At 50.4% G+C, this 25296-nt stretch overlaps 1 protein-coding gene across 1 annotated transcript in view; it reads right to left on the bottom strand.

Annotated features, from left to right (window-relative positions):
- Positions 1 to 25296, bottom strand: part of LOC144933067 (uncharacterized) — a 60702-nt gene that overhangs the window by 30366 nt on the left and 5040 nt on the right. Inside the window, exon 2 of the mRNA XM_078857563.1 lies at positions 892 to 1477. Within this exon, the coding sequence (XP_078713689.1) occupies positions 892 to 1477 (586 nt within the window). The remainder of the gene's footprint in view (positions 1 to 891; positions 1478 to 25296) is intronic.

Below are 25296 nucleotides of genomic sequence, written 5' to 3'. Positions count from 1 at the left end.
ATGATAATGATGCCGCTGGGGTGGGTCACTATGTGCTGCTTTAATGGGCATCGGTGAAAATTGGCAAAACGTTCTGGCCAATTATAAAACCTTACGAATGATAGCAACTCCAAATAAAACAACCTGCAAGCCTCATCGATTGAAGAAAGTGCACGTTGATCGCAACTCGGTCAAGAAACGTAGGAATTTTACACATTTTAAATGATGAGCACATCCTTGTTTTTTTTGTGTGTGGGTCCATGCCACGCTGCGGCTTCGTGAATGTGTCAAATATCAAGGGTTGCGAATCGCCGGTGTTTAGCGATACCTACTAGAGACAATTATCTGTGGGGAAATTACATTTAGCAAGCTCCCATTAAAGACGGCACAGCGCCCATTGAGGGTGGCACAGCACATCATTGAATGAAGTGACCAGAAATGCAACGCCTAATTCCACCTGCCTGCTGTTGCAATCTCCCCAATACCCGATGTCCATTGTGACACTCGCACCGGACGCTTATTTGAGGCTGAGTTGATCGAGAGGAACTCCAAAGCCAGGTGCAGATAACACGTGGCAATCAGCTTTTGACTGGATAGGTGCACTTTGAGACCACGTGGAGTGGTGAAGGTCCCGTTGGCAGGTGGCCACGGGATAGGTGCACGTGTCACAGATTAACGCACTCAAGGTAACTGCCCCTTGCTCAGCCTGCACGTGACCTCCGCTTGAGCCAAGCCGCCACGTGCTTCGACTGCCGGATGCTCCGCTCAAAAGTCGTGAGCATCGCTCCGTCGATGACGGAGGGTGGCTGCCACCCCTGTCTTAATGTCCCTCCTCTTCACTGGCCCATCGCCCAGAGGCCCCTTCGAGCCCGTGGGCCCCCTGCGCGCGTACCCACGGCACGCGCCGCTCACCGTTTCTTGAGGTCATCCGGCTTGGAGGGGTCGGGGGAGAGCGGCGGCGCGGGCGACCCCTTGGGGCTGCGCGTGCCCCGGCACGGCCCGGCGTGGGTCGGCGACGACGGCACGGAGTTGGGCGACGCCGACGACGGCGACGACGGCGACGCCGCCGAGGAGGAGGAGGACGAGATCGAGGGCGACGCGGACGAGACGCCGGGGGACGTGGAGGGGGAGCAGCGCGGGGGCCTCCACGAGCCGGGGCCGCCGGGACCCGCGGCGGCCGAGGGGACGTCGCTGGGCGGGCCGCTCCGCGCGTGGCGGCCTCGCGGGGCGGGGGGTCGAAGGGCGGCGGGGACGGGGGGGGCCGGCGGTGCGGGGGCACTGTCCGTGGGGGGCGCGGGGGCGAGGGGGGGAGCGGCGGTGGCGGGAGGCAGCGGTCGGGAATGCGGAGGCGGCGGCGGCGGCGGCGGCGGCGGCGGCGGTGGTGGTGGTGGGGCCGGAGACTCGCCGTGGTACGAGTCCGCATCGCCGCGAGCGCCGTGCAGGTGCTGGGGCTGCTCTCCCGGCCACGTGATGACGCTCTCGGCCCACGCCGTGCGCTCTGCACGCGCACACGCACGCACAGATAGCGATCAATTATTTCGTTTCACAGACTGTCAGGGCAAGTGCTGTTTGCGAGCACCAGCGGTGGAACAATTCACCAATCCATCGATTTTTTTTTTTAGCTCGCGATACACGAGTCAAATCGTGCACCGCAATCATTCGCGTCCATCGTGGCCGGGAGGGAACGCGCCTGAGAGGATATAGAGCGATGAGATCACCTTCTATTGCAGGGGCCGGACAGATTGTTGCATCACAGGACCGTGAAAGTTTGTGACATTTTGAGGGGGCCTTCATTCACAGTTGATCGATCTTGGCTAATGACGATGACTCCACTGAAACCGGTCAGGGGGAAACCCAAGCCAGTTGCAGACGCAATCTGTCTCAAGGGGTGGAGCAGCAGCAGCAACGCCGCACTCTGAACCCGCCGTCCAGCGTCCAGATATCCGGCCACGGCTAACGCCAGTGACGAGTGATGTCTGAACCAGTACCAGGCCCCCACCCACTCCGACGGCCAGCATTTACAGCCGTGGTCACGTACGGTCAAACGATACCCCAAGACTGACAAAGGGCATGGGGAGGCCTTCATCCAGCAGTGGATTGACTCTAAGGGGGCTGTAAATTATTAAACATCACGAGTCGAATGTGTTGAACGACGCGGAGTTTGCCGAACCACGTAAACACGGTCACGAGGCAAGATGTCAGAATGGGATTTGTTTTCTCTCTCTAACTGCATTTCTTGCGTTTCGCAATCGGCTTCCCAGATTGCAGAGTTTAAACCGTCAACATGTGCTCTCGGTTTGTGCGGTTGCCACAGTTTGATTCATCGTTCTTTACGAATTAATATACATTTAGTCTGCATCCGGTGATGGTGTCACCAAAACAACACTGCCACGGATGGGCACGAGGAAATCTGAGCGTGAAGTGTGGTGTTGTGTGGTGTTGTGAGCGACGGGCTCGAAACGGATGGGGGGGGAGGGCGGGGAACTTGAGCCATGGCCCTGCCCTCGGGCAGAGAACTCAGGAATAAGAAGACACGGAGACCCATAGACTTACACAGAGACCCATAGACTTACACAGACCCTAATAGGCTTACGCAGATACCCATGTATTTCGATGAAGATCCGTAGACTTCAGAGAGAATTACACTAAGATCAACAGACCCTAGAATTACATAGGACCCATACTGTTACAGGGACACCCATAGAATATATCGTCCTAGGTGTTAAATCTTGAACCGCAAGCAGTGACGGTGTCTCGTAAAAAAAAAACGAGAAGCCACCTCAACCATTCTACCCCCAAGCCTCGGCTCGTAAACCCTGGGACAAGCCGAGGGGAAGGGCCGGCGAGCTGGAGCAGGTGGTAGATGACCTGAACCTTTTGGGCAGTGGTCTTCGTCACACACGAAAAGCACAGACACAGAACGTACGTAAACACGCAAACGTGGGTCTGGACATGATGGTCGAAATAATCTTGAGTGAAATGCTCTATTTTAAAACTATATATATCTACTTAATAGATAGCGCATTCTCCAGATGTTATTGCACGCTTTCCCCCTGCATTTGAGATGCAAAAAATATATAAGTTGGAGGTGCATCTTGTAATCTGGTGGGTGTACGTGTGTGTGTGCGTGCGTGCGTGCATGTGACCGGATTTGTATAACTTTATCGACACCGGTGCAAAAGTTTGGCCATGCGTCTTTACTGTCCGGAGCGTCTTATAATCCGGCGAGAATCCGGTACGCGTTTTGTTTTCTGGCAGCCTCATCAAGCACGTGTCACGATGCTGCAGGTTCGTGGATAATCTGTCAGACAGCCAGTTTCGACAACATTTGCAGCAGATGGGTTTTTTTTTGCACAGCGATTGCTTTGTGTGTTAAAAGCCAAAACTGCGCGCGCGTGCGGGAATTGATGAGCGAGTGAGTTTTCCGTGAGCGCGCGCGCGCACGCAGAGAAAGAGAGCATTCCTGCCATGGCCTCGTGCTGCCACGCAGTTTGGAGCCAAAAGAAATTCCACATTTCGCAGATCTGCAGGAAAGTAGAACGCGCGCGCGCGCGCGCGTCTGAACCAACGCAGTACAGCAGCTAGTTTTGTGTTGTGTACCTAGAAAATCTGCAGTTTCTTATGCAGAAGTTTTTACTTCGTAACAAAGATAAAGCTCTCCATGTATGTAGCCTAAACAGACCTTCTGGGCAAGTGCTGTTAGCGAGCACCTATGAAGGCCGGCACGGCAGCCGAGGGGGGTGGGTGGGTGGCCAGCACCACGCCCGGCCACCTTTGTCTCCCCAGTGGCGATGTTTTTACACACAGCACCGGGAACGCATTTGAGGCCGAGTCGACCTTATATTTCATGAACACACACACATGAACACGCACACATGAACACACACACATGAACACACACCCACATGAACACACACACATGAACACACAAACACATGAACACACACACATGAACACACACACACATGAACACACACACATGAACACACATGAACACACACACACATGAACACACACACACAAGCGTGTACACCACCCGGACGCTGCCACAGTGGTGTTACGGTCAGCGCACTGGACTTACAACCCAGAGGTCGCCGAAACAATTTGATTCCCGGTGTGGTGGTCAACGGACGAAACCGCACAAAGTTTTTGTCAAGCTCCCTGCCCCCACCCCTCCGTTCCCCCCGCCACCGCCTCCTCCATCCGGCCAGCACGATAAACGGGTTCGCCACAGCCGATCGGCAGGGTCCCCGTGAGCCGTGGGGTAAAGTGTGACCACGTGTGGAACAGAGAGAAAGAGTGAAAAAAATTAACCCGTAAAAACAAAGTTTTTCACTATAAATCCTTTATATGCGTGACGGCTAGAGTCCTCTCGTCCTCTGGCTTGAGATGGCTGCCACCTATGGGTCAGATGATTGCCTGCCACCATTAAGCAATTGGTAATTAAATATTTAAAAAAATCCTAAAAAGTGTAAAGTTTTGGAAATTTTTTTTCCACGAAAATAAATTGTCACGCACAACGAGTCTGTGTGCAAAATGTCAGCTCGATTGGATCACGGGAAGTGGGTTAAAAAACGACCGAAAGATTTGCACGGTCGTAAGCGCGCAAGCAAGCAAGTGAACTTAATATAAAGGATTTAAATAGCCTCGGGGGGGTAGGGGGGGGCCCTCTCCCAGCACACCGCCTTCAAACACGTGTCACGATGCTACAGCCAGTTTTGACAACATTTGCAGCAGGTGGTAGTGGCGCAAGCGGGCAATTGCAGGGCTGCGCCTTCACCGTAGCCGCTGCGTAAACGCGCGCCGTGTTTTCGTCTTGGCTTGCGGAACTTCGCGCATCCTCCCCCCGGTACAGTATTTGTTCTGCGTGACTGAAACCCGATTTGTTGTTTACCGGCCCCCCGGACTTTTAGGATTTTTTTTTCGCTTCACGTGCGCACCCCTCGTTAAAACACGCACACTCATTTATCCCTAAGCCAGAAATTGCCTTTTTGGCAGGGCAGCGCTCCGATAATTAAATTCCAACTTGTCCCTGTTATTGCGCACGCGGCAAGCCGTGCCGATGACGAGCGTTGCGACGTTTGCGCCGCTCTCGATGTGAGCCTCGGGAGAAGACGAAGCCTCCGATGAAGGCGACGCTGCAATCGACACGCGTTCCTCCCCGCCCGCCCGCCCGCCCACGAAGGGTCAATCAACCCCCCGCGTCCTTTCCTCTCCGTGCTTTTGTCCCACCTACGACAAGAAACCCAGGAGGCCTTGCAACCGCCGCGCCTGCCAAACGAACGCACGTGTGACCCCAATCCGGTGCGATGCATTGTAATCCGCTTCGGTGGCGGTGGCGGCGCTGGAAATCATTGAGAGAAAAAAAACAGCACGCGGATTTATTCCGCGTCTCCAAAGTCCCTGCCACCATCCCCAGACCCCCCTCGCCACCACCCCCCCCCACACTGTGACACACGTGCCATTGTTTCGCACGAATTGTACCAATCATCAGGTGGGGAAAGTGCGCTCGGGCTGGATACGAAGAAGAGTGATGATGCCACGCAAAAGGTGGTGTCTGGATAATCTTTGTATCTGGATTTGTTTTTTCCTAGAGAATGGCATCTTGCGCGTACTATTATTATTGTTGCCGTTATACCGGATGCAGTAAAGAGGAGAGACTCGTGATGATGACTCACATCCCAGACGCTTCCCTGAATACCGCTGCCGTCAACTGACTGCAATCTATTCACGCAAAAACATTTCTATACGTTTTTTTTCAAACTCAACACACTGCCATAAACGGAGCGAAAAACAACCTTTTTTGTCCAGTTGTGTTACTTGTGCTTATACACACCAGAGCTAATGCAACAGCAGCAGCAGCAGCGGTATAGCATCAACAACAAATATTTACATATTTCTTAAATAGAACGGTTACTTTTTTTTTTTTGGCCTAAATCTGACCCGAAACGGTATTCGAATCCTGCACTCGCCGGCGTCTAAAGTATGCCAGTTATTCCTACAGCTCCTAAGCCTTATTGGGGATCCTAATCCTGCGCTGGTCATGATCCAAATCCAGCGTGGGTCCGAGCATCCTGGGACACGGAGTATTTGCATGGCCCAGTAAAGTCTGAGCAGCGGCAGTGTAGCGCTTAGCGCTACGCTGCGCCACGAACCCGACGACCCGATTATCTGAACCGGTCATGGGCCTTCCCTAGGTCGACTCAGCCTCGAATGCTGGTGTGGTGTGTGTCAACGTCGCCACTCGGGAAATAAAGGCACACTGGCGTGGTTGTTGACCCCCCCCCCACTCCCCGCGTGTGCCGTGCCGGCCTCCGTAAGTGCTCGCTAACAGCACTTGCCCCGACAGTCTGTTCAGGCTTTATGGAGGATCTTTGTCTTGTTACGTGTGCGTGCGTGCGTGCGGGTGCCGTCCCTCAGGTCCATCTGCACCGCACACCAACCCCGGTAAATCTTCTTGGTTCTTTCGGTAAAGTCACGTAGAAGGGAAGTAATGAAATCATAAAAATAAAACGTAATAAAATAATTCGCACGACGTTTCGGCCACAACGCAAGCAGCCGTCCTCAGGTGAAGAATGCCTGAGGACGGCTGCTTGCGTTGTGGCCGAAACGTCGTGAGAATTATTTTATTACGTTTTATTTTTATTATTTTATTACTTCCCTTCTACGTGACTTTACCGAAAGAGCCAAGAAGATGAATCCCTGCAGTCACGAAAGCTTTAAATCGAAATTTAACCCCGGTAAACTTGCAATGTTCAATGTTGGCCCAGTGTTGGCCCAGCTGTTGGTCCAACGGTTCCAACCGCATGCCGGCATCGCACGCTTACCGAAACGTGGCCTCGCCGCCGAGAGGAGGCTGTGACCGATTAATGCAGAAAGAGAAGGGGCAGAAAGTGAAAATGGGAGGCGAGGGACAGGGGTGGGAGGGGGCACTTAGTCTTGGTTCGTATGGTGAGAGTTGATCGGCGATATTTGTGTTTGTGGCAAGGTTGGGCCCGCGAGCTACTGGACGGTTTCACGGGTAGCCTCGCGTGAACGCCTCAAATATTCACCACTCTGAATATTTGAGACGATAATGTACATCTCCAGTGCATGGGAGTCGGAGTGCAGCAGGATTTGGCGCGAGGAGTGGAGTGTTTAATAGGCAACTTAAACAATTGCGGGTCACGGTTTGACTCAAGAATTGATTCTTGTTGTGGCCATTGTGGTGGATATATGGCCAACGAGAGCGGCTTCAGGGTGCTCGCGTGAAATCAATCAACAGCAACATGCACCGGTCCAAAACAATCGAATGTTACGCCGGCACGGTTTGTAAGAATTCTAGATTTGAAGCTTTCGTGATTGCAAGTATTCATCTGCTTAGGTTTTTTCGGTAAAGTCACGTAGGTAAAAAATTTAAATTAATCAAAGTAAAATAAAAAATAAAATAAAAATCACGACGTTTCGGTGGCAACACAAGCTTCCATCTTCAGGTGGAACCGTCACAGCACGCTTGCTGTATCAAGTTTAAAAAAAAACCTGAAGACGGAAGCTTGTGTTGCCTCCGAAACGTCGTGATTTTTATTTTATTTTTTAATTTACTTTTATTAGTTTTAATTTTTTACCTACGTGACTTTACCGAAAAAACCTAAGAAGGTTTGTAAGAAGTTGATTTTTAGCCACACGCATCGCGAAGCGCCTCGTTTTCGCTCGCGCACGCAAACGGGAAGACACGCGTGTCTCTCTGGCTCTGTGGCGACGAGAGAGGGAGTGGAGGAGGCGCAGTGGCGATGGGGATCGCAGTCCCCGAGGGACCACGGCACGTGAGGAACCTCTTGCTCAATCGTTCCTGGCGCGTTGTGAACGCGGCGATCGCTGGCACACCTCTGCCGCGATGTTCAGAGCAGCCGTGATGTGTTTTTGCACACTCACACGCTCACGCGCGCTCTCAAGCGCTCACACGCACTCACACACACTGACACACACTCACACACACTCACGCGCGCTCTCAAGCGCTCACACGCACTCACACACACACTCACACACACTCACGCGCGCTCTCAAGCGCTCACACACACCCTCACACACACTCTCACACACTCACACGCGCTCACACTCACTCACACACTCTCACACACTCACACTCTCATACTCACTCACTTACACTCACACACTCTCACACACTCACACACTCTCACACGCTCACACACACCCTCACACACACTCTCACACACTCACACGCGCTCACACTCACTCACACACTCTCACACGCTCACACTCTCATACTCACTCACTTACACTCACACACTCTCACACACTCACACACTCTCACACGCTCACACACACACTCACACACACTCACACACATGCACTCTCACACTCACAAGCGCTCACACACACTCACACACCCTCACACACACTCACACTCTAACACACCCTCACACACCCTCACACGCTCACACACACTCTCATACACATTCTCACACACTCTCACACACTCACACTCTCATACTCACTCACTCACACACTCACACGTACTCTCACCCAATCACACACTCACTCACACTCACTCACACTTACCCACACACTCACTCTCACACACACTGACACACACTCACACACACTCACACTCTCACACACACACTCTCACACACACACACTCTCACACACGCTCACACACACACTCCCACACACTCTCACACGCGCTCTCACATTCACACACTCACACGCGCTCTCACGCACACTGACACACTCACACACACTCTCACACACACACGCACTTACGCACACTGACACACTCACACACTCTCTCTCACACTCACACGCTCACACTCTCACACGCATCGGCCCTGCTTTGTCCACCACCGCCCCCCTTCTATTTACAAGAGCCCCGCTGTTGTCGTGTGAAAACACACAGCGTTCCCGTGTCACCATAGTCCTCGACGTTTCTTAGCAAACAGCAGTCAGACGGAACTTCTCACGGAAAATAATAACAATCGCTTTGACAGGGGGACAGGGGGTGATAGGTTTTGTTCGTTTTCCCCCAAAAAAGTTCGTATTTGTACCTCTCGGAGTGAGCTAACGGAGCCGAGACGCCCCCCCCCATCCCACCGACCCACCGAGTGACATCGCAACGTCTTCAAACACGGAGGACGCAGAACATCCCACAGAGACCACCACCACCACCACCCCCGTATCTATCACCGCGCGTGTGAAAGAGAGAGGTGGGAGAACGATGGCGTTCTGTGTTTAATTAACTAAACAAAAACGTGAAAATTTTCCCCAATGACTTGGGCAGTTGGGCAGTTCCAACCGATTTAGGCAACCTCATCATCATAATTACATCGTCGGCGTAGTCGTAATAATATTAACAGTCTTAATTCGAAACTTTTCGTGACTGCAGGAATCCATACTATTTGGGTCTTTCGGTAAAGTCACGTGGGTAGAAAAATAATAGATGACGACGTTTTTTTTATTATCGCTGCTGCTGCTGCGTAGGTGTTCGCCGTCGTCGCTGAACACAATCATGGAAACATTTGTGCTTCGGTCGCATTTGTCTCGGTCGCTGCGCCTCGGAAAATAGTTCCACACCCGGCACGCCACGTCCAGGATACACATCGCGACGGATGTGGTTACGAATCAGGTGCCGCCGATTTCAAGTCTAGATACTCGGTGAGCAATTGAGCCCTGATCCTTTGCAAATCTACGAGCCCTATATTAGTCTATGGGTACCTGTGCTAGTCTATGGGTCCTGTAGTAGTTTATGGGTCCAGTGTTAGTCTATGGGTCCAGTGTTAGTCTATAGATCCTGCATTAGTCTATGGGTCCAGTGTTAGTCTATGGATCCTTCGTGAGGCTATGCGTTTTACGCAAGGGCTTAATTTCGGCTGCGTGGGGTCGTTGGCCCTGGAATATATTTCCGCACCCAGCACACCACGTCGAGTTTACCTCCCGCTACAACTCCGGCTCTGGGTCACGTCTACGCTTCCAGTCCACCAGCTTCCCCAAAACCCCCAAAAAATGTGTCGGTGAATGAAGCCAGTACCGGCATGCACAAGTGCTCACTAATAGCACTTGCCCTAACAGTCTGATAAGGCCATAGGGGAGGGTTGGAAGGGGGTGGTGCCTTTGTGTACCTGTGTGTGTTTACGTGCTTGCGTGCACGTGTGCGTGCGTGTCTCTGCTGCTGCTGAACAGCGGGGGAGATTTCCACAAATAGGTGGGGCCGATAAGGTACCTGCTGGGGTACTCTGTCATCAACAGCCTCCCCCCCCCCACCAATGAGTAATGGTGTGGTTGCGGAGAGGGTGGAGGATTTCCTGTATCTCGCTAGTGCGGCTCGGTCTCAGGCTTGGGAGGCTTGAGAGGTCTCGCTCAAAAGCGGTTAAGCGGCGTTATCCTGCGTAACGCTGCGTGCAAGCCGCTGGAGTTCGTAGCTCCACGCAACAACAACAACAATAACAGAACATCATCCGGTCTTTTAGGCCACAATCTCGCCCATCTCTTCTCCGCGCTTTGAGTGAACGTGGACCCGTTTCGAGAAAGGCATGCGGAGGTGGCTTCAAACCTTCGGGCTGGCCAGCTTACAATCCACCCTGGGTTTAATCAAAGCTGTGAAATGAACGATCTTAAAGACTTTAAAAAAAAACAGTCCCATCAGTGGGGCTCCTAACGCAGCCGAGGCTGTGTTTGGCAGGGTCGCGTAACCCACACGCCCGGTCGCCGCATGCCCAAGAAGCTTCTGTTTGGCTGGAGAAGCCAAGGCATGGGCACAGGCTGAGAGGAGTTGGGCTAATGTGGCACATAAAGGGCTTCATTTCAGCCGGGTGTGTCTCGGTCGGCGACTTGCCCCAAACATTTTTGGGGCAAGTCCTGACTTCAATTCCCGCTCACGGCGTTAACCGAGTCGCAGGTGCGATGCGTGAAGCATCGTGAACAGCGAGGCACTTGCCCAAACCGTCTGTTTAAAGGCTACACGGTGGGTAGGGGGGGACCTTTGTCTTTGTGTCCGAGTGGTGGCTTTCGGTTGACGGCCACCACCCTGTTTAATAAACACCACCGCGGGGGGAGGAGGAGGAGGAGGAGGGAGGGATTGAGGGATTTACAACGCAGTGGCAGAAACGCGTGGGGGGCGTCATACGACTCACCGAGTCACGCAAAGACAAAGCTCCCCCGTGTAGCCTTAACAGAGTGTTTGGGGCAAGTGCTCTGAGCGAGTAGCACCTACGAAGGCCGGCACTGCACAGGAGGGAGTGGGCGGCCAGCAGCTCGCCCGGCCGCCTTTGTCTCCCCAATCACGTAAACAAACCACGCGTGAACGCCTACACAAGCACACACGTGCCACACACGTGTACCCATACCCGCACGCAAAACACAATCAGCGTGCGCGCTGTCAGCGAGCACCTATTAAGACCGGCACGAGGGAGGAGGTGTGTTCAGCCCCACGTCCGGCCGTATTTGTCTCTCCCCCCTCCAGTGCTGATGTTTATTACGCACCGCACGATGGACACGTTTTAAGGCCGAGCCGACTGAGGGGAGGCCCAGAACCGGCTCGGCTATCTGTTGTCTCAAACTCTGGCCGCCGGGTTCGTAGCGCAAGCGCGCTAATCACTGCGCCACCGCTCCCCATAAGAGGCCCCACATCGCCTACTCCCCAACACGTGCACGTGAGGCCACGCGGGCAGTTTTGGTTCAACAAGGGAACGACGCATGCGCCGTAAGGTAGCCGGGGCACATAATGGCTAATCGGGTCGCTCTTCACAACCGAGGGTGCGTGGAGAGATGGTGCGGCGGGGTGCGAGGAGGAGGGGTGGAGGGATTCCGGTGGGGGGCTGAGCTCAGAAATGGTAACACCCCTCCGCATCCCCCGAAATGGGACCTTTTTTTGCCAGTATCGATAGTATGAACAAAAATAAAGTTTTTACCCTTTCTGGCATGTTTGTTTGCATGTTCACCACAGATTACTGTGTGTGGTTAGCGCGTGGCTTGATTCCTCGCAAAATGTTTCTATTTTGGAATTTGAACATCTTAATACCTCCTGTTTTTTTTTGCAGGAAAGGGTAAAACAAAACACCTCTTGTTTTTTTTCGTCACCCGGTGTACGTAGCAGGACCCCCCCCCCGCCCCGACCCTCTCGGTAAACGAGTCTCGAGACACGCCGAGGCTATCCTGGCGAAAATGAACATGGGGGGTGAGAGCTGTCCACGCAAAAAGTCATTCGTTGTGGGTTCGTCGCTAGCCGCTCTTCCTCACCACCGTCCAGAACGACGTCACACAAACATTGTCACCGATACGATACGAGCGAGAGCAAGCGAGGGCGCGGTATAAAGGCGCAGACCCTGCAATTTCTTTACATCTCTCGAAGACGAATTAAACCGCGGGCAATGGTGTTGGAGACTCCCACCTATCCTCCCCGCCTCCCCCCCCCCACCGCTATCCAAAAAAAATACGATTGAGGACTTGGGACTTTTAAAAAGCACGTGGTTAAGAGAAGCCAGATCACAACCCCTTGACTCGCTTGCACATTTCCCTGTCCACAGCGTCGTGAACTGAGCAAAAAAAACTGATAAAAAAAATACTATTGAGGACTTGGGACTTTTAAAAAGCACGTGGTTAAGAGAAGCTAGATCACAACCCCGTGGCTCGCTTGCACATTTCCCTGTCCACAGCGTCGTGAACTGAGCAAAAAAACAGATTTTAAAAAACGTATGAGGACTTGGCACTTTTAAAAAGCACGTGGTTAAGAGAAGCCAGATCACAACCCCGTGGCTCGCTTGCACATTTCCCTGTCCACAGCGTCGTGAACTGAGCAAAAAAACTGATAAAAAAAATACCTATGAGGACTTGGCACTTTTAAAAAGCACGTGGTTAAGAGAAGCGAGATCACAACCCATTGGCTCGCTTGCACATTTCCCTGTCCAAAGCGTCGTGAACTGACCAAAAAAACTGATTTAAAAAAATACGTATGAGGACTTGGCACTTTTTAAAAGCACGTGTTTAAGAGAAGCCACATCACAATCCCTTGGCTCGCTTGCACATTTCCCTGTCCACAGCGTTGTGAACTAAGCAAAAAAACTGATTAAAAAAAAATACGATTGAGGACTTGGGACTTTTAAAAAGCACGTGGTTAAGAGAAGCCAGATCACAACCCCTTGGCTCGCTTGCACATTTCCCTGTCCACAGCGTGGTGAACTGAACACATGACCCCTATTGTTTTATTACGGGCGGGCTCTCACGCCTGTATGGTGGGAGGCTGGTGGTGGGTGGGGGGGGGTTTAAAGGCCACGCCGACTGGACCACGTGTCCGTCCCAACCATGCGGGTTTGTTTAGAGTTTTGCGGGTGTTTTATAATCATCATTGTTGGGATGCGGGCCTCTCCAACGCAGTCACCATCTCCAACCATCCTAACACCCCCCCCCCACATCACCACCTAGCGAGCACCTCGCACCCGATCTCATTTATGCCATCGCTCAATTCCCCAGGGTTGGACTCCCTTCTCAGAGGGTTTTATCCCTCCCACAGTAAACGTCGCACGCGCGCCTCCGATTGGCACGGTTGGGCACGTACAGCGCAAAAGGCGCTCCGCGCACATACATACGCAAGAGACAAACACACCGAAACAATCGATGAGGCTCGATAGATGGAGGCTCTGGTTTGCCCGGCTTTGCCGCTGTAGAGGAACGCGCTGTTCGTTGTACGGTTAGCCGAGTCTCGCGTTGTTATAGCGTCCATCGGGCAGCTGCTCAATCCGTTAGCTTGAGAAGAAGCAGCAGCAGCAGCAGCAGCGAGGCGAGGCTTGACACGCAAGAGACAAAGGCACGGGGAGGAGCAGGAGGTGACCACGTGCGCCAACAAATATAAAGATCCCCCCCCCCCCGCCCGGCCGTGTAGCCTTGAGCCGACGACTTTTGGGTACCAAGTGCCGTCGGGCGACCGCGCACCGATGAAGAAGGCCGAACGGGATGGAGGGAGGTGCGTGACCGGTTCGGATAAGTCGTCACTGGTGTTGGTGGCCGTGAGCGGCGAATCGAGAGCGGGTCGCCGGGTTTGTGTCGTAGCGGCCCCAACCACCGCGCCACCGCTCCACCGCTCCCCCACGCGTCAACAAAGACAAAGGTCCCCCGTATAGCCTTCACAGACTGTAGGGGCAAGTGCTGTTAGCGAGCACCTGTAAAGGCCGGCACGGCACACGAGGGGGTGGGTGAGCCAGCACCACGCCCGGCCCCCTGTGTCTCCCCAGTGGCGATGTTTACACACCGCACCAGGTACTCATTTGAGGCTGAGTCGACCTAGGAGAGGCCCGGGACCGATACAGATAATCGTCACTGGTGCTTGCCGTGAGCGGGAATCGAACCCGGGTCGCCAGGTTCGCAGCGCAGCGACACATCCCAAGTCCTCTCGTCCTTGGGGTGACCATCAAAATACATTTTGAGCAAATGTGACTGATTGACAGGTAGCGGTGAGAGAGATCAATAAACTTAGACCCGGTTTCGTCGTTATTAGGACTCATCACTGATGATGATCAGATTCATCGCTGGGCCAGGATGGGTTCAGATACCGCCACTTGCCACCAGCCATGTCAGGCATGGCCCGGGATCACAACCCAGGTCGCTGGGATCGTAAGGCAGTGCACCAACCAATTGCGCCACCGCTCCCCATTAATAATACACGGATGCACACACACACACACGATTCACCTACCAATTAGCGGCATAACGATTTGCGCCGAGCATCATTCCATAAACTATCGATCGTCTATAACAACTGCCGCAAATGCAACAGCCTCTGGTAGCTGGATGTGTGGATCGCGTGAACCCATTGCAGGCAACGTCTCTGAATCTGGGAGAGAGAAAAACGATTTCCTACCAACGTGAATCGACGCACGATTCTGGAATCCCCTTGCTAAATCCATTCGAGGTTCTGAGTCTATACTCTTTGGTTCTTTCAGTAAAGTCACGTATGTATCAAATAAAATAAATCACGACGTTTCGGGCGCAACACAAGCGTCCATCATCAGGTGGGAAAGCATTGTTTTATTTTCTACCTTCGTGACTTTACCGAAAGAACCAAAGAGTATGGATTCCTGCAGTCACGAAAGCTTCAAATAAAGATTCTGAGTCTATTTCACTTTTCAAATCACCCTCTTATAACTCACTACAGGCTTTCCCCCGCAAAATAAGATTGTTCAAATACTATGTAGTTGATAGTAGGTTTTTACCCTTTTAACTGGTACAAAACTGACACCTTTATTCAAGGCATCATGTTTGCAATGACCACAACACAAGTAGTCAAAAAAGCAAACAAAAAGAAGCAACTCTGATAAGGATGATAATATGCACTGTCCTTGAAGTTGATTGGCCCACACCCGAGACGGCTTTCTTTAGAGCCTAGTCCCCATTGGTGTAGGGCCAGATGACACCAGAAGGCGTACAACTCAAACACAGTGCAATATCAGAGTATTGAGAGCTCGGGGTAAGCATTTACACTATGAGATCTCTTTTACCAGTGGCAAATTATGATAGTAGGTTTTTACCCTTTTAACTGGTACAAAACTGACACCTTTATTCAAGGCATCATGTTTGCAATGACCACAACACAAGTAGTCAAAAAAGCAAACAAAAAGAAGCAACTCTGATAAGGATGATAATATGCACTGTCCTTGAAGTTGATTGGCCCACACCCGAGACGGCTTTCTTTAGAGCCTAGTCCCCATTGGTGTAGGGCCAGATGACACCAGAAGGCGTACAACTCAAACACAGTGCAATATCAGAGTATTGAGAGCTCGGGGTAAGCATTTACACTATGAGATCTCTTTTACCAGTGGCAAATTATGATAGTAGGTTTTTACCCTTTTAACTGGTACAAAACTGACACCTTTATTCAAGGCATCATGTTTGCAATGACCACAACACAAGTAGTCAAAAAAGCAAACAAAAAGAAGCAACTCTGATAAGGATGATAATATGCACTGTCCTTGAAGTTGATTGGCCCACACCCGAGACGGCTTTCTTTAGAGCCTAGTCCCCATTGGTGTAGGGCCAGATGACACCAGAAGGCGTACAACTCAAACACAGTGCAATATCAGAGTATTGAGAGCTCGGGGTAAGCATTTACACTATGAGATCTCTTTTACCAGTGGCAAATTATGATAGTAGGTTTTTACCCTTTTAACTGGTACAAAACTGACACCTTTATTCAAGGCATCATGTTTGCAATGACCACAACACAAGTAGTCAAAAAAGCAAACAAAAAGAAGCAACTCTGATAAGGATGATAATATGCACTGTCCTTGAAGTTGATTGGCCCACACCCGAGACGGCTTTCTTTAGAGCCTAGTCCCCATTGGTGTAGGGCCAGATGACACCAGAAGGCGTACAACTCAAACACAGTGCAATATCAGAGTATTGAGAGCTCGGGGTAAGCATTTACACTATGAGATCTCTTTTACCAGTGGCAAATTATGATAGTAGGTTTTTACCCTTTTAACTGGTACAAAACTGACACCTTTATTCAAGGCATCATGTTTGCAATGACCACAACACAAGTAGTCAAAAAAGCAAACAAAAAGAAGCAACTCTGATAAGGATGATAATATGCACTGTCCTTGAAGTTGATTGGCCCACACCCGAGACGGCTTTCTTTAGAGCCTAGTCCCCATTGGTGTAGGGCCAGATGACACCAGAAGGCGTACAACTCAAACACAGTGCAATATCAGAGTATTGAGAGCTCGGGGTAAGCATTTACACTATGAGATCTCTTTTACCAGTGGCAAATTATGATAGTAGGTTTTTACCCTTTTAACTGGTACAAAACTGACACCTTTATTCAAGGCATCATGTTTGCAATGACCACAACACAAGTAGTCAAAAAAGCAAACAAAAAGAAGCAACTCTGATAAGGATGATAATATGCACTGTCCTTGAAGTTGATTGGCCCACACCCGAGACGGCTTTCTTTAGAGCCTAGTCCCCATTGGTGTAGGGCCAGATGACACCAGAAGGCGTACAACTCAAACACAGTGCAATATCAGAGTATTGAGAGCTCGGGGTAAGCATTTACACTATGAGATCTCTTTTACCAGTGGCAAATTATGATAGTAGGTTTTTACCCTTTTAACTGGTACAAAACTGACACCTTTATTCAAGGCATCATGTTTGCAATGACCACAACACAAGTAGTCAAAAAAGCAAACAAAAAGAAGCAACTCTGATAAGGATGATAATATGCACTGTCCTTGAAGTTGATTGGCCCACACCCGAGACGGCTTTCTTTAGAGCCTAGTCCCCATTGGTGTAGGGCCAGATGACACCAGAAGGCGTACAACTCAAACACAGTGCAATATCAGAGTATTGAGAGCTCGGGGTAAGCATTTACACTATGAGATCTCTTTTACCAGTGGCAAATTATGATAGTAGGTTTTTACCCTTTTAACTGGTACAAAACTGACACCTTTATTCAAGGCATCATGTTTGCAATGACCACAACACAAGTAGTCAAAAAAGCAAACAAAAAGAAGCAACTCTGATAAGGATGATAATATGCACTGTCCTTGAAGTTGATTGGCCCACACCCGAGACAGTGCATATTATCATCCTTATCAGAGTTGCTTCTTTTTGTTTGCTTTTTTGACTACTTGTGTTGTGGTCATTGCAAACATGATGCCTTGAATAAAGGTGTCAGTTTTGTACCAGTTAAAAGGGTAAAAACCTACTATCATAATTTGCCACTGGTAAAAGAGATCTCATAGTGTAAATGCTTACCCCGAGCTCTCAATACTCTGATATTGCACTGTGTTTGAGTTGTACGCCTTCTGGTGTCATCTGGCCCTACACCAATGGGGACTAGGCTCTAAAGAAAGCCGTCTCGGGTGTGGGCCAATCAACTTCAAGGACAGTGCATATTATCATCCTTATCAGAGTTGCTTCTTTTTGTTTGCTTTTTTGACTACTTGTGTTGTGGTCATTGCAAACATGATGCCTTGAATAAAGGTGTCAGTTTTGTACCAGTTAAAAGGGTAAAAACCTACTATCATAATTTGCCACTGGTAAAAGAGATCTCATAGTGTAAATGCTTACCCCGAGCTCTCAATACTCTGATATTGCACTGTGTTTGAGTTGTACGCCTTCTGGTGTCATCTGGCCCTACACCAATGGGGACTAGGCTCTAAAGAAAGCCGTCTCGGGTGTGGGCCAATCAACTTCAAGGACAGTGCATATTATCATCCTTATCAGAGTTGCTTCTTTTTGTTTGCTTTTTTGACTACTTGTGTTGTGGTCATTGCAAACATGATGCCTTGAATAAAGGTGTCAGTTTTGTACCAGTTAAAAGGGTAAAAACCTACTATCATAATTTGCCACTGGTAAAAGAGATCTCATAGTGTAAATGCTTACCCCGAGCTCTCAATACTCTGATATTGCACTGTGTTTGAGTTGTACGCCTTCTGGTGTCATCTGGCCCTACACCAATGGGGACTAGGCTCTAAAGAAAGCCGTCTCGGGTGTGGGCCAATCAACTTCAAGGACAGTGCATATTATCATCCTTATCAGAGTTGCTTCTTTTTGTTTGCTTTTTTGACTACTTGTGTTGTGGTCATTGCAAACATGATGCCTTGAATAAAGGTGTCAGTTTTGTACCAGTTAAAAGGGTAAAAACCTACTATCATAATTTGCCACTGGTAAAAGAGATCTCATAGTGTAAATGCTTACCCCGAGCTCTCAATACTCTGATATTGCACTGTGTTTGAGTTGTACGCCTTCTGGTGTCATCTGGCCCTACACCAATGGGGACTAGGCTCTAAAGAAAGCCGTCTCGGGTGTGGGCCAATCAACTTCAAGGACAGTGCATATTATCATCCTTATCAGAGTTGCTTCTTTTTGTTTGCTTTTTTGACTACTTGTGTTGTGGTCATTGCAAACATGATGCCTTGAATAAAGGTGTCAGTTTTGTACCAGTTAAAAGGGTAAAAACCTACTATCATAATTTGCCACTGGTAAAAGAGATCTCATAGTGTAAATGCTTACCCCGAGCTCTCAATACTCTGATATTGCACTGTGTTTGAGTTGTACGCCTTCTGGTGTCATCTGGCCCTACACCAATGGGGACTAGGCTCTAAAGAAAGCCGTCTCGGGTGTGGGCCAATCAACTTCAAGGACAGTGCATATTATCATCCTTATCAGAGTTGCTTCTTTTTGTTTGCTTTTTTGACTACTTGTGTTGTGGTCATTGCAAACATGATGCCTTGAATAAAGGTGTCAGTTTTGTACCAGTTAAAAGGGTAAAAACCTACTATCATAATTTGCCACTGGTAAAAGAGATCTCATAGTACTATGTAGTTATCTCATTGGATTACTCTCCAATTATTATTATTGGCTGTCATCAAAGTTCTTCATTTTACTGAAATGTCGGCGACCCGAGTTCGATTCCCCGCTCATGGCCATCAACACCAGTGACGATTAGCTGAACCGGTCCTGGGCCTCCCCATAGGCCTTCTTCATATGTGCGCTCGTCCAACAGAACATTGATATTGTTCTTATCCGCTATTTCGCTTAGATTGTATCTATACCCATGAGTGTAAGTTGTATTCATCTTCTTGGTTCTTTCGGTAAAGTCACGTAAAATGGAAATAATAAAATAATAAAAATACAACATAATAAAATCATAAAATAGACAGACCTGGTCTTCACCTGAGGACGGCTGCTTGCGTTGTGGCCGAAACGTCGTGAGAATTATTTTATTATGTTTTATTTTTATTATTTTATTATTTCCATTCAACGTGACTTTACCGAAAGAACCAAGAAGATGAATCCCTGCAGTCACGAAAGCTTTCAATCGAAATGTAAGTTGTATTGTTTCTCTACGGCGCTTTGAGATGCTTTAACATGAAAGGCGCTTTAATACAATATAGGTTATAATTATTATTAATCATCCGCTATCAGAATCGATATATTATCGCCGCACACCTTCACGGCCCGCTCGAGGTCCAATCAGGATGGGGCGGCCTCACCACGTGGTGGATGCCACTTAAATGCACGTGGCGGCTCACGAACAGCCCACAAAAGTCTGGCGTGTGCAGCGTGTGTAGTGGCGTGGGTGCACGTGTGTGTGTGTCAGTGTTCTTCACTCATTTTCAGAGGTAGGGGGATGGGGTGGGGGGCCCTTTCGCCGATAAGACATCATCAGTGTTCGGGGCCGCCACATATTTGACACCCATTCATTTGGGGTTTGACAGCGGCACACCTCCCATGCTGATGGGAGGTGTTTTCACATTTGCGTGTTGTAGGGGGCCGCACTAAAGGCCACCAGGCACCGCCATTGCCCCCCCCCACCCCCAGGCCTTGTAATGAAGAACACTGGTCTTGTTGATGTGTACACAAAGCCAAAGGTCCCCCCCCCAGTGCCGCATTATCCGAGTAGCAAAAATAACACATGCTACAGGCCCCGCACTTCCAAGGGCCTGGCGCTAAATGCTTTCAAGCTATCAATTTCGGTTTAGTGATTCTGCACTTGCTCTATCACTATAGTACTATACTGCCTTCAACTTTTACGAACGACTGGGTGTTTAAGGTTAGCGATTTGTCGTATTATCTGGCTGTATAGCAAATGAAAAAATACAATGACTTTACTATCCAAGTTAAAAATGTGTTTTTTATTTTCATGTTTTTTTATATTTAGGGCCCCTTGATAACATACGCCACTGGATCCCCCGTATAGCCTCAACAGCCTTCGTTCTCAGCCAGTGCTCTCTTCAACAGTTCCTAGGGCAAGGACTCAAATAGGGAAACAATAATTTTCCTATCACGCTCCTTTGCCCTGGAATGAATTACAGACGATTTGAAAACTGGTGAAGAGTGCATCGCCGTTTGGTTTCAAAAAATGACATTGACCATTGTAATTGTTTTTAATGTTTTGTATTGTACTATGTCGTATTGTGCGTTTGTTTATTTTTTTGCAAAAGAGGTTTTTAAACTCGAGGTTTTTTTTTCACCTGGTTAAATAAAGGTGAAATAAAAACAAGACTCTTGGGGTCAAGTGCTGCTGTTCGCGAGCGCCTACGAAGGCCGGCACGGCACCACGAGGGTGTTGGGTGATCAGTACCACGCCCGCCCGCCTTTGTTTACACACCGAACCAGGTACTCATTTGAGGCCGAGTAGACCTTGGAGAGACCCGGCACTTGTGTTGTTCGTGCGCGGGATCGAACTCACGCCAACCACTCACTCGAACGCCGCTCTCTGCGATGTGAATGTGCGGCGACCCCGAGTTTCAGTTCCCACTCACGACCAATATTTGAACCGGTCCTGGGGCCTCCCCTCTAGGTCGACTCAGCCTGAAATGAGTACCTGGTGCGCAGCTCCTAGTACTGGGAAGATAAAGGCGGGGCAACCCTTTTAGCGTGCCTTTCCGGCCTTCATCGGTGGCTGGCTAAGAGCACGTGCTGCCCCAAAGGTCCGTACGGCAAAACAGAAGATCATTGTCTTCGTTGTTACACTGCATCGTGCACGTGTGTGCACGTGTGTGTACTTTGTATGTCTTTTGCATGTACAGTACGTGTGTGTGTGTGGCACCTGTGTGTGGCAGAGGGTCTGCGCAGTTCGATTCCTGGTCCTGAACATCCATCCTCACCAGCGTGGTGAAGTATGGTCAATAAATTCCCCCGTGACTTCATCCAGCAGTGGATTGACAAAGGGCTGTAATCGATATGTATGTCCGTTGACAAGAGGAGTTGATCGCTCGTGATATCACGCCAGCCACTCCACACCATTGACGGATATCCCGGCGTGGCTCCTGACATCTGCTCCCTCCCCACCACCCATCTCCATCCCTCCCTCCCTCCCCCACCACCTCCATCCCTCCCTCCCTCCCCCACCACCTCCCCCCCACCACCTCCATCCATCCCTCTCCCCCTCCCTCCCCCACCACCTCCATCCCTCCCCCCCTCCCCCACCACCTCCTCCCCCCCTCCCTCCTCCACCATCCTCCATCCCTCCCCCACCACCACCTCTCTCCCCCACCACCTCCATCCATCCCTCTCCCCCTCCCTCCCCCACCACCTCCATCCCTCCCCCCCTCCCCCACCACCTCCTCCCCCCCTCCCTCCTCCACCATCCTCCATCCCTCCCCCACCACCACCTCTCTCCCCCACCACCTCCATCCCTCCGCGTCTCACGACTCAAGGCGGTGAAGCGGCACTTTGGCTGCCACGTTCACGCGCACCAAGGGGCAAAGCGGTCGACGCGATCATGAGATTGTTGCAAGGCAGCAGCTGAGATGGGGCAAGGCAGTCACAGACGGGGCAGTCACAGACGGAGCAAGGCAGTCACAGACGGGGTAGTCACAGACGGGGCAGTCACAGGCGGGACAAGGCAGACAGACGGGGCAAGGCAGTCACAGACGAGACGCCCTGCGACCTGACCTCTCCCTCCTCCCGCCCTGCAGATCTCCGTCTCATCCATCGCGTCTCCTTTTCCCGAGACACCTCCTCCCCCCACCTACCCACAAACCTCACATGCCCCCGTCTGCAGACTCTCTCCCCCCTCTCTCCCTTCTCCCTCCATCTATCCACATGCCGCCCTTTCTCCCGCCTCTCCCTCCCTCCTGTCTCTGGGGCCTCCGTCTCTCCCGTCCCCCTTCTCTCATCTCCCCCCACCACCAACATCGACCCCACCAGGGTTGAGAGCAGACACAGGGCTGGGGAGGGCGAGTGGTTGTGGTGGTTGTTGTTGGTGGTGGTTGTTGTTGGTGGTGGTGGTGGATGCAGTGAACACGTGCGTGGCACAGTGGGCGCATAGCTGCGGCTGTGCTCGGGCTAAATAAAACAAAGAGGGCCTCTCCCATGCACCCCACCCCCCCCATACTAGCACGTGCACCACACACACACGCACGTGCTCGCGAGCACGTGCGTGTGTGTGTGTGTGCTCGCGCGTGTGTGTTCGCGCGCACGCACACACAGACACACAGAGACACACACGTACACACACAGAGACACACACAGAGACACAAACACACTGACACACACGTACACACACACACAGAGACACAGACACACACACAGATTGACACAGAGAGACACAGACACACAGACAGACACACAGAGACACAGACACACACAGAGACACAGACACACAAACACACACAAACACAGACACACACACATACACACGCAGACACACACAGACATACACACACACAGACATACACACACGCAGACACACACATACACACAGAGACACACACATACACACATACACACACAGATACACACACAGACACACACACATACACACAGACAGACACATACACACACACAGACACACACTCTCTCCGTGCAATTCCTCCAACGTGTAGACGAGGAGTAGGAGAGTCAAGTCGGTCGAGTCAGCCGTGGGCGCGTGCAGGGGGGCGGGGCCGTCTGTCGCTAAGGGGATCTGCGCGTCTCCCATTGGCTCACGGTGGCCCCCGGCCTTGGCGACTTCAGCCAATGAGAGGACATTTGGGGGCACCGCGCGGTGAGACATCTTCCCTGAGCCCCTAAAGATAATTAATCCATCGAATTTGATGTTCATTAATAAGATTCGACGCAGAATAAAAAAAAACCACCACCACCACCCACCACCCACCCGCCCTTAATCTCGGGAATATAAGATGTGCCGGAAAGTAAGACGCACCCCCGACCCCCACCACCCCCCCCCCCCCCAAAGTTGTACCTAGGGGCCTCAAATGGAGTTGGACAAAATCTGGTCACAAACATGAACCAAAAACCTCTTATTAGGCACAAACATTGCACACGCTTGCTTTAACAAACCGCGGGGAAAGTTCGTCTTGTAATCACACACAGATAAGGACGTGTTCAATTATCGTCCATCAGCAGCACATTTATTGGATTAATATAAATTGCCCCAGCAAGCAACGTCTGGACATGTCTAATGGGTTCAACGTAGGCAAACTCGAATCGCGTAGTCGTCACAGATTATTTAGACGGGTAGGTGGTGGGGGAGGGGAGTGCTGAGTATATGTGTACAGATAACAATTAGACCACAGCCGAACCTACCGATGATCTGGGATATCACTGCATAATTCACTGGTCAACACACTTTTTCTGGCATAAGGTTTTAAGGTAATTTTGGGGTGCTGATTCCAAATCTGGCATCAGTTTTTGTCTATCACGTCAGGTTTTTGATATATCAAATATTGCATTTTCAATAAAAACTGCAGAAGAAAAATATTAAATAAATGTGGATATCTACATAAAATGATATTATAAACACACTATCCTATAAATACAGCACCATATTTTAACACTAAAGCAGTCACTGACTCGCAACAACTTGCAATCATAAGTGACAAGAGTTAATTTCGGGTAAAATCAATGAAAATGGGGTATGCCGATAGCATAAAAATGAGATGTGATAGAGCAAATCTGAGATCAGATTTGGAATCAGCACCCTGAAATTAGTCTAAAACAGCTGCAAAAGTCCAGGCCAGAAATTTGTTTTTTGTTGACCAGTGTAATATCGATTTCCATTGTCACGTGCGACTCAACGTGCGTTACGCTTGCAAGGGGTTAAAAGACCCCAATAAACTATTAAAGTATTGTAATATAGAGCGCTAATTAATGTAGCATCCATGATGAGATAATGATAGTTTGGGCAGCAAGGTTAAAATCAGCGGTTGAAACGTTAACGAGGTATGACTAAGATTATGTAAAATAAAATGTTGCTGTTTGTTCATGAAAATACTTGAGTGATCTTCAAACAGCGCCAGTAAGAATACACGGGGGGTGGGTGGGGAAGGAGGAGAGAAAAACAAAGAAGATTGGGCCCCAAACTACGAAAGTTCGGCTCTCAAATCTCTCGAAACGACGCGCGCGCGTGGAGGCCACGTGGAGGATTAGAGACAAAGACAAAGCCCCCCCCCCCCTAATTATAGCCTCAACAGATTGTTGCGGGCAAGTGCTGTCAGCTGGAACACCTATGAAGGCCGGCACAGTGCACGAGGGTAGTGGGGGGTGGGGCCAGCAACCACGCCCGGCCGCCTTTGTCTCCCTAGTAGCGCAGCAGGTACTCATTTGAGGCCGAGTCGAGCTAGGGGTAGCCCAGAACCCGTTCGGATACTCGCCACTGGTGTTAGCCGTGAGGATTAGAGAGAGATGAGACTCGTACAAGCCACCCTACTAAGTACAGCACTTGTGGAACGTTTTTATAGGCCTACACAACACTGCTGTGTAAATTAATATTCTGAGAACAACAACAACAACAACGAAGAGGGTATCTAATGCCCCCCCCCCCCCATGGACGACCCCATTCTTTAAGGAAGTGCGCAGTTTCGAGATTGTTTGCTGGGG

Source organism: Lampetra fluviatilis, chromosome 6, assembly GCF_964198595.1.
Source record: "Lampetra fluviatilis chromosome 6, kcLamFluv1.1, whole genome shotgun sequence".
Lineage (NCBI taxonomy): Eukaryota > Metazoa > Chordata > Hyperoartia > Petromyzontiformes > Petromyzontidae > Lampetra > Lampetra fluviatilis.
This window is presented reverse-complemented; position numbering and strand designations above follow the sequence as displayed.